This window comes from Neltuma alba, unplaced genomic scaffold, assembly GCF_004799145.2.
Source record: "Neltuma alba isolate B1F8T4 unplaced genomic scaffold, ASM479914v2 tig00004493_pilon, whole genome shotgun sequence".
Classification (NCBI taxonomy): domain Eukaryota; kingdom Viridiplantae; phylum Streptophyta; class Magnoliopsida; order Fabales; family Fabaceae; genus Neltuma; species Neltuma alba.
The window spans coordinates 12,914-30,416 of record NW_021633731.1 but is presented as its reverse complement, the minus strand read 5'-3'; the positions used below and the strand labels follow the sequence as shown (position 1 = coordinate 30,416).

Here is a 17,503-nt window from a genome sequence, read left to right as displayed (position 1 = left end):
CAAGAAAAAGACCATAGCATTAATAACAATAATAATCCAATTCATTCTAACATAAACTCACAATATAAGAAGCAATGTTCACCATAAAACTTCAACAACTAACTCATCACTTACCAGAATATGCAAAAGTTATCTCATAAAGTTTTCATTCCATGCAATGTTAAAAATTCAAACATTTGTTTTCAAATAAAAAAGTATCAGATCATGTATAAATCAGTGGAAACAAATTCAAATGCTTCTTTGCTGTCAAATACAACCGTGAAGTAACAAAGCACATGATTAAAAAAAAAGACAATATATTCTCATGCTCTGCCAAATGAGACGTGGTAAAAGTTGCAGGTGGATGCTTTTTCTTCTGAATCTAAAGTGTTGTGAGAGATTTTGGCAGTCCAGAAGTAAATGCAGGGAGAATCAGTTTTATATAAAATCAGAGATTTAGAGGATGACTTTTCTGAGGTATTGTCCCTTTCCTCTGCTACGTGTAGATTTCTACATCAGTTTTCTCTTCCTTCTTTTCTGTTTCACAGAGTTTAGCATCACTTAACCATTATTTCTTAAACGTGCGTGCATCAGGAAAACAAATAACATGCTTTGATCGCAAGGCTAACTTTGATTTGTAGAAAGTTTGGGGAAGGACTGTTTTCAGAAGTTTCATTCAGGTGATATTTCATAATTACTAATTACTGACAAAAGGAAATAGAAACATTATTGGGTGATATTATAGGTATCTATATGGATGTAGATAAGAAAAGCTCTGTTTTGGCTGTCTGAAACTAATAAGCTGGCCCGACCAAGTTAATATATCATTGATTTACACAAATTGTTGAAAATATACCCAGCTTTTGAATAAATTCTAATGTTATGTACATATATTGGCTATCTTATTCTCTCACTGCTTCTATATCTTTTAATTACTACACCTCTCAGTTCCTGTGTTGTAAGCCAATAGCTTCTATATAAAATATGGTGTTGTGTTGTTGTTTTTTTTTTTTTTGTTTGGGTTGTATCTGGATCAGTGAGTCAATACGAGAAGATTTTCCTAATTTATGTTCTATCTCAGAAAGGAAATATTGTGCCTAAAAAACTTCAATGTAGCTTTATGCATTTTTGATGGAATTAAGAGGTGTAAGGGGGGTCTCTTTTTTAAATGCAGGCACAAGGAACTATAATCCATTAGAGGCTATTAGCTTTTTGTCTTTGGTATACCAGTGAAGCGGTACATGGCAATATCAATGCGTGTAAAAGAGATAAATATGTTCCCCTGGCGATATGAGTGAGGAAATATTATGCAGAAGCTATCTTAGTGCAAGTTTCTTATACGTATGTGCTATTGTTTAGGCACGCCAAGTTGTCACCATTATGTTATCAACAGCCCTGTCTTTCAAAGATAAGGGTCATCTGCATCAAAGTACTGACCATTCTGTGTAGAACACATTGTTATGCGTCCTATGTCCAGTATTTTTTTATTGTTAGTATTAATCATGTAGATGTTATGAGACATGTCTCCCAGTGCAGCAATATCGTCAGTATGTATATATAATTGGTCAACCACAATGCCTGCATTATATTTTAATTTTTAAAGCTTCTTTATGAAAAAGAATGAGGACTAACAATGAGGAAGTTTTAAGTGAAGGCGTCATTTTCCCATTTAAGTTACTTTTTTTTAACATTTGTCTCTTAATTTGAATTCGTTGCACAATAGTATAAATCATGAAATCTAGAGGATCTTGATGTTTAAGGTTGGTAATTTCTATTGCACATCATGAATCAATAATAAAATATATCATCCCTGTTAGGTGTTTTCCCCGACTTTCAGCACCTTGCAAGTGATGCTGTGTTTCTATTCTTTTATGTGATGCCAATGATTTATGTTATTTTAGTATGGAATTCTTCAAATTTTATACCTGCTCTAATTTTTTCCTTGAATTATTTGGGGGATGTAAGGCAATAAAATATGTATCCTTGACTTGGGATTTAGAAAATCATAATTAAAAGAGGATGATTTGTTTGTTTGTTTAAACCAACGTGGATTATTTGTTTGTTGATGCAATATGATTTTTTGTAATTTTATAACCATTGAAGCCCACGTCCTCACACGTTCCATGAGGAAGTAAGCATTTTTTTATCTTGACATATAAAGATTTTTTTCCATTATTTTTTATCATTGAAAAAGAAGGTACAGTTACTATTCAATAAATTTTCTATATGAGTTAGGAGCATGGTAGGATGGAAAATATTTTTCCATAATTGTGTGATGGTTGTTAAAAATCAACTATTATTGGAAGATGTAGGAATTTGCATTATGATATCTAAATGTCAACTGGAAGCATAGAGTCATAAAAAATTTTTTTTTTTTGGGGACCAGCCGTAAAAGATAAATTGAAGTTGAATTCATAACTATGATTGCTACATTGCATTAAAGGCTAAAATGTGATAACTCTTATCAATTAATAGTAGGAAATTATTTTAAATTAATTTGTACATGATACAAATGTAATGAAACAAATATGATCATTTAAATAAAGCTTAGAGATTGTGCTTAGAAATGTTCATATCTTCATTTTTTATGTGTCATGAATTCATGGAATATCATGAATTATGATATATTTATGTGTAGTGAGAGGTGTGAGTTTTTTTTAATAAAATAAAATAAAAACACTTCAAATTACAAGCTTTCCGCTCATTGCGCGGGAAGCACACACGAGTTCCACTAATGAGGGGGAAAAAAAATCCCTCTTATAGGCAAAAGCACTTTAAATCGGAGCCATGTCACATTCTTTAGGGTTTGTTGGAGAGAACAAAGTTGCTAGAATATATATTTTTTAAATATATTTAGTACCCTAAAATATTTTATGTATTTAACATTTTGAAATATTATTTTTTCATATACTTTGCGCATTCTAAATTATATTTTAATGTATTCACCAACCTTAATTGCTAAGTATAAATAGGATGCTAAATATACCTGAAAAAATAGTTGGAAGGAAATCCAAAATATTTTAAAACATTTGACATACCTGAAAATATACTACTTTCGGTCATTAATATAAGATCTAATTTAACATTTAATTTGGTTACAAATATAAAACCTCAATCCACTATATCTCTAATATTTATTTATTTTGCTATTAAGTAATTTTTATAATAGTTGCATGTGTGTTAACGAAATACTATCAATAGAAAATTCAAACACACATGATTAATACGGAAATTTTAGAAAATATAACATCTATTTATTACAAATAACTAATTTAACTAACTTTTTTAATTTCTCTAAATTAATTAACTAGGTATTATATTAAAGATAGGAGGTGGTACTTCATGTTGCTGGGTACATATTCACCCAACAAAAATTGACATAAAGTCAATTCATTCCTCTTCCCTCCGTGTATCTTTATGAAGTTTCACGGAATCAAGTTAACAAAAATCCAATTAATCTTGCCATCAAAAAATCTTACACAATCCACAACATATCCTGCCAATAACGTGGGATCACTAAAATCAATGTAATGCTTTGTTCATACAACCTCAATTCTGTACACGGCAGTTGTGAGCCGACGAATATTGAAATTGAAGGGATGTTGAAGAGTGGGGAAAAGGAGATGTTAAAATATGGTGCAGTTATAATAATGACTCGTATGTCCTTAATAATATAACGACTAGTTGAGAGGTTAGATTTGATTATAAATATAAGACCTTGATCTACATTTTTTTCTGAATTTATATAATTTTCTTTTCAAAATATCAATCAATAGGGAATCCCATCAAGCATAGTTTCAATGTATATAATTGAAGAGGAGAGTTTAAAAAATCTAACACATTTGTTACAAATAACTAACTTAAATAATTTTTTTAATAATTTAAAATTAATTATCTAATTCTTATATTAAGAACTTGAGGTAGTATTATTTAATTAATAATCTGATTATGTGTGAGTTTTATCAATTTGGATTAGATGATGATAAGATACTCATCTTAATCATAATGTGAATGGCTCCTATTCATATTGAGCGAGTCAAGAGGACTACCCATCTAGAAGGAAAAAGAAAATATATAGGGTACGTACGGTTCAAGAGGACTAACCATCCACAAGGAAAAAGAAAATATTGACAAAAAAAAATAAAATCGAAAAAAATATTATCAGGTTGAACGAAAAAAAGCCAAAAAATTAATCGCTGAAAAGTTTTATAATAAGCAAGCAAGAAACAGATATATAAATTCGGATACATGAAAACAAAACCAAGAACAAGCAAGTCTAGAAAGACCACAAAGCTCTGATAGTATAAGATTTTAACCCTATTACACTAAGTATCAAAGATTTAATTTTACAAAACATATCATAATTCCAAGACAAAAATGAAAATCTACATAAAAAATAAAAATCCATCAGTACAAGAAGAAGCAGTAAGATGGAGAAAAGAGGGAGGGAAAATTAAAACACATACTTGAGAAAAAGGACGAGGCATGAAGAGAGCATGAACAGGAAGTCTAGGAACTAAGAGATGACGCAGACGGCAAGAAACAAAGTAAAGACTTGAGACCTTAGGACTTAGGCTAGGGAAATACTGAAGACTGAAGGCTAGGAAAGGGAATATTGGGTTAAAAAAAAAAACTAATAAATGAACTTGGATGGAACTGATGCAGAAATTGATGATGGCGTTTCCCAGAAAGTTTCGGGGACTATGAAAGACGCCTTTGCTACTTATTTGACTGCCAAAATTGACAGCTGCGTGGGTTCCTTCTGTCTGCAGCTCATAAATCAAATAACAATATTATAATTTGACCTTTAATTTAGTCTTAAATATGATAGCTCAATTTATTCTGTCTTTTGTATTTATTTATTTTTTTAAGATAGTCCTTATAATAGTTGTACATGTTAAAGATACTAGTTAATACACATTATTAAACAATACTTATGTATTTATTGCAAATAACTAGTTCAACTAATTTTTTTAATCTACTTAAATTAGTAAATTAGTTTTTATATTAAAAACCGTAATATTAACTTATACAAAACGCAATATAATTGAGGGTAAAGTAAGGAAGACTTGACTATTGACCTGGCCACTACTTTCACTGAGATGACAAATATATACACACAGCGTGAGAGGCCTAGTTAGTTCGTCAGTCGTCAGAAAAGCAAACTTGCGAGGAAGAAGAAAGGCCACCAGCTCACCATTTCTCGGCTGCTCCTATCACTAAAAACGTAAGCTTACTTTAATTCTCTATTTCGTTTCTTTCTACCTTCTTCTCAATCGATGAATCATTCCTCTTTTGTTCCTCGTACATGTGCTATTAACTTCCTATTCTGCATATATAGTGAATCCATATATGTCTTTTATTATTCACAGTAATTGAGCTGAAGTTGTCTCTATTCAAGGCCAGGCCAACATCGAGTTTTCTTTTTATGATATACTGGCTTTAAAATATAAGCATCAAAATTTTGGAATTTTTACTTCTAATTAATTATATACTTTCTTCATCTCCTTTTTTCACTTATTCTCTCTCAATTCCTTTTCCACTCATTCCCTCAGGCACTTAACCTCTGCATAAGAGTGTTTAAGAAAATAACTTATATTTTTTTATATGTTTATTGTCTTTAACTAATTTTAATCAACTTTCTGAGTTGCATAATTTAGTTATTTGATATTTATATTTTGAACAATCGAAAGTAGCAAGTTTCATTTTCTCTCAACTCCTTCGATTTCCACAAAAACTTTAATTTTGATTTGATTCATTTTGTTAATAAACCTTCCAATAAGTCGAATGAAGCTTTCTTAAACATTCTCAGTTAGCATATTAATTATTTTAAAAGTTTAACTTGTAAATTTATTTCAAAAGCTTTTTTTTAAGTGCAATACTACCTAAGGAATTTTTTTAGGTTTAACGTTGCCACAAAATTATTAAAATAGAGCAATATTACCTCTTACCATTGAAAATTTAACAACAAATGTTAATATTTTAACTCTCAACACCAGTTTTCTAATGGGGTAGGAGAATATTGCTATGTATTGAAATATATGAATCCAAATAAACTATCCAAGGAAGCTTTCGGAGCAACATTAATTTGTGCCAAAACTTTGGGGGTAAATTTATACCTTCACCATATTTTCAAACTATGTCACCGAACTAGAGTTCCAAACCACACAATCAAAGACCGGTATCATTAGCTTTTGTCTTTCAATCTTACTTCATTCTATGCAGTGATGAAATATACAACTTGATCCCCTTAATTATTTCAAAATTTGAATATACATTTATACACACACATATGCAGATAATGGGGCAAGCAGACGTAACCGAAGGATTCAATAACATCACAATCGATGTATCGGATTCACTGGTGAAAAGCCTGGAAGACAAATTGCAGAAGCTTCCTCCTTTGTCCAGTAAATGTAGCATTTCTAGAGTTCCTGTTCTTCTACGAGAACGAAATGAGAAAGCCTTCACTCCTCGAGAAATTTCAATTGGTCCACTTCATCACAACAATGGAAGCCTCAAACACATGGAAGAACACAAACTGAGGTTATTAAGGGACTTTCTGTCACGAGCAAAGGTAAGCCTACGTGACTGTGTTGAACTTTTGGAGAAGAAAGAAGTGTATCTACGAAACTGTTATGCAGACCCCATTGAATTTGACAGTGACAAGTTTATTGAGATCATTCTGGTAGACTCCGCTTTCATTCTTGAACTATTCTTCAGAAATATCTCAGGTAATAACCAGTTGCAGGATCAGTATGATCATTTCTTTGGCGGCCCATGGAAGCTACGGTTCATTAAAACCGACATGCTTTTACTTGAAAATCAAGTTCCTTTCTCCATCATCGAGGACCTTCTTTCATTAACAAAATCAGACATTCCCAGAAAGAACGATGTTCGGCGTTCAGCAATCATGCTAACCTACGAGTTCTTCAAAAGGAAGTTGAATCTGCTAGATATGGATAACTTCAATGTTGAGGAAAAAGTGGGTGAACTGGAAATACAACATTTTGTTGATTTTGCCAGAATTTGTTATGTCCCTCGAGTTCTTCCAAGCAAAAACAAACTAAAGTGCGTGACTATGCCGAGGGCAACGAAGTTACGCGAAGCTGGAGTGAAGTTCAAGGTGAAGAGCAGTGGGAATCCATTTGATATCAAATTCAAAGAGGGGGTGTTAGAAATCCCACGGTTGAGAATTAAAGATGACACAGAGATTCTTCTGAGGAATCTGATTGCATACGAACGTTGTCACTTGCACGATAATTATGTGAATGACTTCGTGTTTATCCTGGATCGTCTGGTAGAGACACCGGGTGATGTGGAGTTGCTGACGCATTGTGGGGTTATTGAGTCAAAATTATCAGGAACTCAACAAGTGGCTTCTCTGATGAATAACCTTTGTCCAGGAGTAACCATGGCGAGAAGAAGGTTCTACTTCTCAGATCTATGCGAGGAGGCGAGTGATTATTGCAGAGTGCCTTGGCATAAATGGAGGCTAACTCTGAAAGAGAACTATTTTAGTAATCCCTGGGCCATCATCTCTGTGGTTGCAGCAATTTCCCTTCTTCTACTCACCCTCGTGCAGACTGTATATGAAGTTATCTCCTATTATTTTAAGTAGAAGGTGTGAGCTTCCCTCCCTAGGATCCATCAATTACGTACGAACATGTATGTGTGTTTGTGCCTCTCTCTCTCTCTATGCATCCAGAGAGAAGATTAAATTACTAACGATATGAATATCGTATAAGTTGGTTGTATGGTGTTTTAATTCCTTGAAGACGTGTATGTATATTTGGATTAGAGTTTTAGAAATGATTTTACAATGTTTGACATAAGAGAAGTTTTGTTTTGACTTACCTGAAAATACTTTTTTAAGTGCTATTAGTGTTTTCCAAACACCCCCAATAAATATCTCTATTCGTTCCGTTGTTATATGCGGTAAGTTTAGGAGAAAAATAATGACTACCGTGAATAAAACATTGTTGATAAATAATGATCAACCATAGTTTTATTAACACGCGTGTGTTGCTTCAGTGGAATATATGCTAATTATATTTATTCAAGTATCTCATTTTTTATTGTCATTGATATAAAAGGTGCCATTTAAAACCTATCTATTTATATTTCCATGTATTGAGATAAAGTTTCAAATTTTAAGATTTGTCAAGAACAAGGTATTTATATTATTATCATCATCATCATCTTGTTCATTATTATTACTGTCATAATTATATTTCAGGCAAAAAAAAATCCCTCTTAACACAAGTAATCCTTGCGTCATTATCCCTGTCATTAAAATGTAGAAACGTCTTAGAGCGGCGATATGCTTCTTTTTTTCCGCTCCCCAAATGGTGCTTTAATAATGCATTATATAGTGAAAATTAATCTGAAAGTACTTATAATTTCTTTCAGTTTTGAAGCATCTCTAATTTTTTTCCCTTCTTTTTATTAGTCCTTTTTAATTTTCTGCCGTTAAACTCGTTATTTCCTGATATTTAAAACTATTAACCAAAGACTAATAGTGTTGAAAAATTTTTGTTAGAAAGCCAAAATAAACTTATCCCGTGGAAGAAATGCCGTAAAACATATTGCTGCAAATTAATCTGTTAATCCCAGGTTATTGGATTAAGAGGTTGTGTGTACTTCCTAACATCATTAATCCTTATTCAATAGTTTTAAATCTCAAGAAATAACAAACTTAGTGGTAGAAAGTTAAAAGACTCAGTAAAAAGAAAAAAATGGTTGAATTCAGTAAAAAGGAAAACGAAATGGTTGGATCTGATTCAAACCTTACGGATAACTAAGAGAAATTATTATAATAAGAAACCCCTAAGAGTTAATATTTATTGTAAAAGACCATAAGAAATTAAAATTTTATTGAAGGATGAGCAATAACCAATTAATCATTATACCCTCATTAAAAAAAAAACTTTTTAAAATAAAAAAAATTACAAAGAACAGGGCTCCAGCATCAAAAGTTTGACGCTGATCAAGTTTGTAAAATATAAAAGTTAGTCGTAAGATTAGTTTAAGTTTTAAAAATAAGATCTCAATCTAAATAATTTTAATACATATGATTGCAGAAAATAGTTTATAAAAATCAACATATATTTGTCACAAATAGCTGGCAAAAAAATTTTGCAGGTGAGAAAAATTAGTTTTAAAAGAATTAATAAATATAAATAGTTTAAAATAATTTTTAAATTTTTAAATTTTTTTTAAATTAATTAATTAGATTTTATATTAAGCATTTGAAATAGTAATTAGCTTGAAGCTTTATCATGAATTCCGCCAACCCACGTTGGCGATTCTCATCGTGCTATATTGAAAAATGAAAGATGCCCCCGCGCACATGACGAAGGATGAAAAAGCCTAATCCACCTCAATATAAATAGTACTTTATTGAAGGAACAAGCTTGCTTTTTTTTTTTTTTTCCAAAGATAAAGAAGCAACAATCTTTAATTAGAGCCATTATAAAGCATATCCGCGCACGCGGAACTGATACGATAATTTTGATGATGACATTTTGAAGATTCCCAGCAATTTTCACGGACTTTTCACACACTCCAAAATGAAATCAACTAAACCCCACTGTGTTTAGTCAAGCTTTTGGTGCTCGGCAATATTTAACTACTACCTACTTCATTAAATATTATTGCTTTCTCAGTTAATGAATTGAGTCGGGTTGTATTAATAACTAACTTAACTAATTCTTTTTTTAAATGATCTTCCTGTAGATTATACATACTACTACCTCTAGTTCTTAATATAAGATCTTGTTTGACTTTTACTTTAGTCTTAAATATAAGACCCCAATCTACTTTGTCTCTCATATTTATGTATTTTTTTTCCAAGGTAGTCCTTCTAACAATGGTAATTCTAGTAACTAGATTAGCAAAGATTTTTTAGAAAAGACAATATTTATTTATTACAAATAGTTAACTTAACTTATTTTCTTAATCCCCTCAAATTAGTTAACTAGTTCTTATAATTAGGACCAGATGTAATATTATTGATGCTGATTGGGAATATACATTAGTCTGGTTTCACGGGCTTCTAAAAAGCAATAGATAGTCTATCATTCCAGCACTGAATCAGAAATAGAGTTCTTGCTGATGTTCTTTGCTTCGTGAATTTGGATTTTTCAGCAAATTATCGTTGTCTGAGCAATTTTCCGTCCTTTCCTGTCTTTTTCTGCTTTTTTATGTTGTATTAGCTCTATCTCAAAAATTAACGGAGGAAGTAGGGGATGAAAAAGCCTTGTCCTTTGAATATTGCTGTATTATTGAATCAACGATAAACTTCAATTACACCCGCTAATTACAAAGCATATCCATCCATCCATCCATCCATGTACGCGAAACTGATACGGTAATTGATGATGATGACAACGTTAAGAAGATTCCCCTCACGGGCTTTTCACATCAAATAAATTAATCCCCCAGTTCTTTGGTGTTCCGTGTGAATTATATATGATGATTTTGATTAAAGAAGACACTGCTGGTTAACCGCCAAAATTGACCCAGCTCGGGGCCGGGTTGCTTCTGTGTCTATGCAACTCACAAATTAAATAACAAAATTAAATTCTGCAAAAGCACAGTATTATTAAAGGAAGACTTAAAATAATTGAATTGACTTGACTTGACTTGTGCCCTAGTTTACTGAGAAGATGTATATATTGCCGCTTCCTCAGTCATCACCAACCCAAACTTCCGAGGAAGACGAAAGGCCACCAGTTCACCATTTCTCAGATTCTTCCCATTACCCATCAAAATGTAAGTTGATTTTCATCCTCCAATTTCTTTGTCTTTAATTTGCCTTTTTCCCAATGGATGAATCGTTCCTCTTCCTCACATGCACGCCGTAGACTTTCCATTTTGCATATATATAGCAGAGTCCACACACACACACAGAATACTTGAACTGAAGCTATATTTACTCAGGGCCAACATCTAGTTTATTTTCTCTTGTACAGCATGTTTCAATTCCTCTCAAGTCCTTCTATTTTCACAAAAATTTTAGTTTTAATTAATTTGATTCCTTTTGTTAATGACCCATCCAATCCGCCGATTGAAGCTTTCTGTTAAATGTTCTCTGTCAGCATATTATTTTCGGACTACAGTTTCAATCCATACAACCAAAGACTGGCATCATTCAATCAAATGGCTTATCTTTTAATTTCCCCCTTTACTTCTTTCTTTGCAGTGAAGAAATAACAACTTGTTGATCTCCTTATTCATCAAAATTTGAATACACGCACAGAGATAATGGGGGAAGCAGTTGACTTAACCGAAGGATTCGATCACATCACAGTCGATGTAAAAATGCTAGCAGATTCACTTGTAAAGAGCCTGGGAGACAAATTGCAGAAGCTTCCTCCTTTGTCCAGTAAATGTAGCATTTGTAAAGTTCCCACTCATCTGCGAGAACGAAATGAGAAAGCCTTCACTCCTCGAGAAATTTCAATTGGTCCGCTTCATCACAACAATCTAAACCTCAAACACATGGAAGAACACAAACTGAGGTTACTGAAGGACTTTCTGTCACGAGCAAAGGTAAGCCTACGTGACTGTGTCCACCTTTTGAAGAAGAAAGAATTGTATCTACGAAACTGTTATGCAGACCCCATTGAATTTGACAGTGACAAGTTTATTGAGATCATTCTGGTAGATTCCGCTTTCATTCTTGAACTATTCTTCAGAAATGTCTCAGGTAATAACAAGTTGCAGGATCAGTATGATCATTTTTTTGGCGGCCCATGGAAGCTACGGTTCATTAAAACCGACATGCTTTTACTTGAAAATCAAGTTCCTTTCTCCATCATCGAGGACCTTCTTTCATTAACAAAATCAGACATTCCCAGAAAGAACGATGTTCGGAGTTCAGCAATCATGCTAACCTACGAGTTCTTCAAAAGGAAGTTGAATCTGCTGGATATGGATAACTTCAATATTGAGGAAAAAGTGGGTGAACTGGAAATACAACATTTTGTTGATTTTGCCAGAATTTGTCATGTCCCTCGAGTTCTTCCAAGCAAAAACAAACTAAAGTGCGTGACTATGCCAAGGGCAACAAAGTTACGCGAAGCTGGAGTGAAGTTCAAGGTGAAGAACAGCGGGAGTCCTTTTGACATCAGATTCAAAGATGGGGTGTTGGAAATCTCACGGTTGAGAATAAAAGATGCGACGGAGACTCTTCTGAGGAATCTCATTGCATACGAACGTTGTCACTTGCACGATAATTATATGAATGACTATCTCTTTATCTTGGATCGTCTGATAGAGACACCAGGTGACGTGGAGTTACTGATGCATTGTGGGATTATAGAGACAAAGTTATCAGGAACTCAAGAAGTGGCTTCTCTGATTAACGAGCTTTCGCCAGGAATTACCATGGCGAGGAGCAGGTTCTACTTCTCAGATCTGTGTGAGGAGGTGAGTGAGTATTATAGAGTGCCTTGGCATAAATGGAGGCTAATTCTGAAAGAGGACTATTTTAGTAATCCTTGGGCCATCATCTCTGTGATTGCAGCAGTGTCACTTCTTCTACTCACCTTCGTGCAGACTTATTATACTGTCATGTCCTATTATTTTATCTAGTGTATGTGTAATTAAATATATTTCTCTGCTTAGCAGATTATCATCGATCACAAATATGTTTGTGTCTGTGTGTGTATCTGTCCCTCTATGTGTATGTACAAGAGAGTGACCTGGTATGTTAATCCTCATCGACAGATCTATGGTTGGCTTACTGTGATTATCCTTCTATAGTTGGTTGTTATAGGAAAGTGTGTGTAGGATTAATATAATTTTTGGTACTTTAAATTTGCGGTTATTTTAGCTTTGACCTCTTAAGTTTCAAACTATAAGTTTTGGTCTATCTAGGGGCAAAAATAGTCTTTGTTTTTATTGAATTATAAAGACTAATATTTTAAATGAAATGAAATTTGAAAAATCAAAACCTATAGTTTGAAACTTGAGAGATCAAAAATTAAAATAAGAACAAACTTATGAGATTAAAAATTGTATTAATCCTGTATATATTTATATGTAATGGAAGTTGGGGTTCTGTGAAGACATATGAGATCTCCATTGGATCCTTTGTTATGATCGGATGCAACAAGAAGCTAGTGCCAACTCATCACATTCCACTAAAGAGGAAACAAAATTACTTCCAATCGGAGCCATATCACGTTCTCGATCTAGGGTTGTTGAAGAGAACAAAGTTGTTAAAATATAGTACAATTATATATAATACTACCTCCTGTCTTTAGTATAAAAGCTTATTTGACTTTTATTTTGATTCTAAATATAAGACTTCAATCCATTTTGTCTCTCATATTTATTTATTTTTCTCACAAAGTAGTCCTTATAATAATAGTAGCTCTAACCAATATACTTGATTAGCAAGAATATTTTAGAAAAGACGGCATCTATTTATTATAAATAATTAACTTAAATAGTTTTTTTAATCTACTTAAATTAGTCAATTAACTCTTATATTAAGAATCAGAGGTAGTACTTCTTAATAATTTGATATGATGTGTGAGTTTTAATTACCAGTTCGGATTAGGTGAGCATATAAAATGCTCAAACTTAGAGTGTGAATGGCTCATGTTCAGATTGAGCGACTCAACATTTATCTTAATTTTTATTATAACAAGGTACCAAATGTAAAACAAAATAATCTTTTAAATTAGTAAGCTTTTGTAGAAAAAAACATAGGGGTAGGTATAGTACCTAGAAGGGCCTAAAAAAGTTGGGGTTCAGATCCTCTCAGCATCTTTTTTCTCAACGTCCCTCGGTATCTTAAAATCTTATCCGTTCAGGTGATCCAAGCGCTCAAAGTGCACCAGCTACTCCTCCGGTCCTAATTATAAGACCCAATTGACTTATTTGAGGAGATTAAGGAAGTAAGTTAAGTTGGTTATTTATAATAAATAAGTGTTGTCATTCCTAAAATATCCTTGGTAATTAAGTATATTGGCTAAAACTATCATTATTAGAAGGATTATCTTGGAAAAAAATGTATAAATATAAAAGAGAAAATGGATTGGGTCTTATAATTAGGACCAAATAAAAAGTCAAATTGGGTTTTATAATAAGGACCGGAGGAGTATTAAAAAGGAATCAACACCTAAACGATCTCTTTCGCTCTTCCCGCTTCCGTATTCCTCCACCTTCCGCTCTCCTGTTCCGGTTCTTCTTCGTCAATCTCTGGCTCAGTCGCTCTCGCCTCTATTCCTCATCGCTTAGCATCCCTCCTCCTCCTATGCAGGGCCTCTGCTGTATTAGCAATGGGAAAGTCAACTCCTAACTCTATCAAGAACCTCAATCAACTCCAACCTTAAACTTACAATCACCAGCACGTCAGCCACATCATATCCAGGCACAGTCTATTAAGGATAACCAAAACAAGCATCGAGCAACTCAAATAAACGACTGGAATCAAGTAATTAACGGCAGATCTTGAAAGTAAATTTGAATGTGTACATTACAGGTTTGAGGGGGTCGGCTTCGGTGAACAAGGTGAGCACCGTCTTGTAGTCAACGGGATTAAGGGAAGCAGGCCATATCTTCAAAATATCAGCCGGCTTCCCATGTCTTGTGCAGAACCAGGATCTGGTATAAGTTGGCGCTGTAGGAGAACTTGAATCAGAAGCCATGTTGCAAATTACGGAGTCACTTTAATATCTACTAATCCTCAATTCACCGAAAGCAGATGAGTAATGAATGGAGGGTCATTAAACATCTTGGATTACACTATTTCTTAGTGATTGCACTAGCTCGTTAGCTTCATCTGCCATTGGTGATTCAATTTCATATTTGGTTAGAGAGCTTGATTCATTTTGTTATACAATGGAAAAGCAGACTTGTATTCATTAATTTATATGATTATAAACCGTGTTAAAATCTCAAAAATATTATTACATCACAGTGATTTTTTTTCCTTGTAAAAGAATCTGAGTTTTCTGACTGATGGTAAAAAAAAAAAAATTGAGATGAAGCGGTACGATAAAGGGATGTGAGTTAGAAATACTTTTGAAAGGTCGAATGACTATCAATTTATGTTTTCCAAATCTGAAGTATTTTACTAAGAATAAATAAATACATAAAATTGGTAACGCACCATCCACCCTTTTGTTATATGCGTAGTAGTATTGGAAAGCAGTTGTGGAAGGGCCAATCATGCAGTTTTCACAGAGGATGGAGACAACTTATTTTACTTCTCAAAATCCTTATACCCACCCACACAGATTCGTCCCCCCGTCTCTCCCCTTGTCTAATCGTTGCGTAAATTCCTAATGACTGAAACGAGGAGGAGGGATGCTAAGCGATGGGTAATAGAGGCGAGAGCGAGAGACTGAGGAGGAACAACCGAAATAGGAGAGCAGAAGGTTGAGGAATATTGGCGAAAGAGGAAGTTATAGGCGTTGATTCATTTTTAACAGCTGGTGCACTGTGTGCGCTTGGATCACCTGAACGGATAGAGTTTAAGATACTGAGAGACGTTGAGAAAAAAGACGCTGAGAGGATCTGGACCCAAAAAGCTGGCAAACATAAAGAAGGGATTACTATACTTTTTTTTGTTGGGAGAATCTCTAAAAAATACTTTTGAATTTAAAAATTATAAATAAATTTTGTTTACTATATTTTAATAACAATTGACAACATTTAAAAAGTAAATGACAATAAGATTTTGTAGTAAAGTATAAATATTCATGTTCGAGGTATTATTGGGTAATAAATGTGGACATTTATTCTAACAAGGATTTAAATATGGATTTCTTACGAGGGATTAATCCCTTTCACTACATCCAATTCTTATTGATTAAAACTAAAAGTTATTATTAATAATAGATCTCTTAACATTTTTTCAGAAAAACATATTAGATAAATTATAAATTTATTAATTTTGGCTTGCAAATAATAGAGAAAGATTTGTGAACATTTTTATTTATTGCAAGTTCCTAAAGGAAATTATTAGTAAATTAATTTATTTATATTAATAATTAATTTTTCTTAAAAAAATTTATTGCTTGTGAGTATTTTTTTCATTTGGAGGCAATCTTAAGTTTTAACCTTGCTCACCAGTTCTTGGGGCCACACCTGATGCCCTTCTTTTCTTGTTATCAATGATTCTGTTGGGCTTCAGGCCCACTCTTTGAAATTTGGACTTGTTCCCCCCCATATTTTCCGGGAGAGGTGAAAAACATTAATGGACTTCGGTTTGGCCCAAATATATATACTATCTCTTGTTTTTAATATAAGATTAAGTTAACTAATTTAAAAAATTAGAAAAATAAAAAAATTACTTAATTATAACATATGTTATATGGTCTCTCTGAAATAATCATATATGTATCATTACATTATATATCAATTTATAAATCAAACAAATTAGCTTGAAAAAAAAATGGTAAACATAATATTTTAAATTAATTTATTTAACTTTCTTAATTTTCTTAAAAATGAGTCTTATAGTAAGGACAAGAGATATTATATATATATATATTTTTTACCATGTTGATAAATACATGACCTCTCTGAAATGGGTCTTTTATTAGGGAATGAAGGTACTACCTCCAATCCTTAATATAAAAGTTAGTTTGACTTTTATTTTGGTCCTAAATATAATACTCTAATATATTTTTTTCTCTCATATTTATCTATTTTTTTTCAAGAAAAAGAAAATATATAGGGTAGGTACGGTTCAAGAGGACTAACCATCTACAAGGAAAAAGAAAATCGAAAAAAAAATTATCAGGTTGAAAGGAAAAAAAAAACCGAAAAATTAATCGCTGAAAAATTTTATAATAAGCAAGCAAGAAACAGATATATAAATTCTGATACATAAAAACAAAACCAAGAACAAGCAAATCTAGTGAGACCACAAAAATCTGATAGTATCAGATTTTAACCCTAGTACACTAAGTATCAAAGATTTAATTTAACAAAACATATCATAATTTCAAGACAAAAATGAAAATCTAAATAAAAAATAAAAATCCATCAGTACAAGAAGAAGCAGTAAGATGGAGAAGAGAGGGAGGGGAAAACACGCACACTGGAGAACGAGGACGCATGAAGAGAGAAGGAGAGAGAGCATGTACGGGAAGTCTAGGAACTAAGAGATGACGTAGGTATTTATATTATTGTTATCGTCATCTTGTTCATTATTATTACTGTCATAATTATATTTCAGGCAAAAAAGATCCCTCTTAACACAAGTAATCCTTGCGTCATTATCCCTGCCATTGAAATGTAGAAACGTCTTAGAGCGGCGATATGCTTCTTTTTTTCCGCTCCCCAAATGGTGCTTTAATAATTTGTTATATAGTAAAAATTAATCTGAAATTACTTATAATTTCTTTCAGTTTTGAAGCATCTCTATTTTTTTTTTCTTCTCTTTGTTAGTCCTTTTTAATTTTCTGCCGTTAAATTCGTTATTTCGTGATATTTAAAACTATCAACCAAAGACTAATAGTATTGAGAAAATTTTGTTAGAAAGCCAAAACAAACT

General features: G+C 32.6%; 2 protein-coding genes across 2 annotated transcripts; both read left to right on the top strand.

Annotated features, from left to right (window-relative positions):
• The first annotated feature begins 6,280 nt into the window (after nucleotides 1-6,280).
• LOC114744945 (UPF0481 protein At3g47200-like) lies at nucleotides 6,281-7,600 on the top strand. The gene has a single exon (XM_028933088.1). The coding sequence runs from the start codon at nucleotides 6,281-6,283 to the stop codon at nucleotides 7,598-7,600; it is 1,320 nt and encodes a 439-aa protein (XP_028788921.1).
• A 3,124-nt stretch (nucleotides 7,601-10,724) lies between these two features.
• LOC114744944 (UPF0481 protein At3g47200-like) lies at nucleotides 10,725-12,579 on the top strand. The gene is made up of 2 exons (XM_028933087.1): nucleotides 10,725-10,755; nucleotides 11,186-12,579. Exon 2 carries the CDS (start codon nucleotides 11,248-11,250, stop codon nucleotides 12,577-12,579), a length of 1,332 nt encoding a protein of 443 aa, XP_028788920.1. The 5' UTR covers nucleotides 10,725-10,755; nucleotides 11,186-11,247.
• Nucleotides 12,580-17,503: the final 4,924 nt, after the last annotated feature.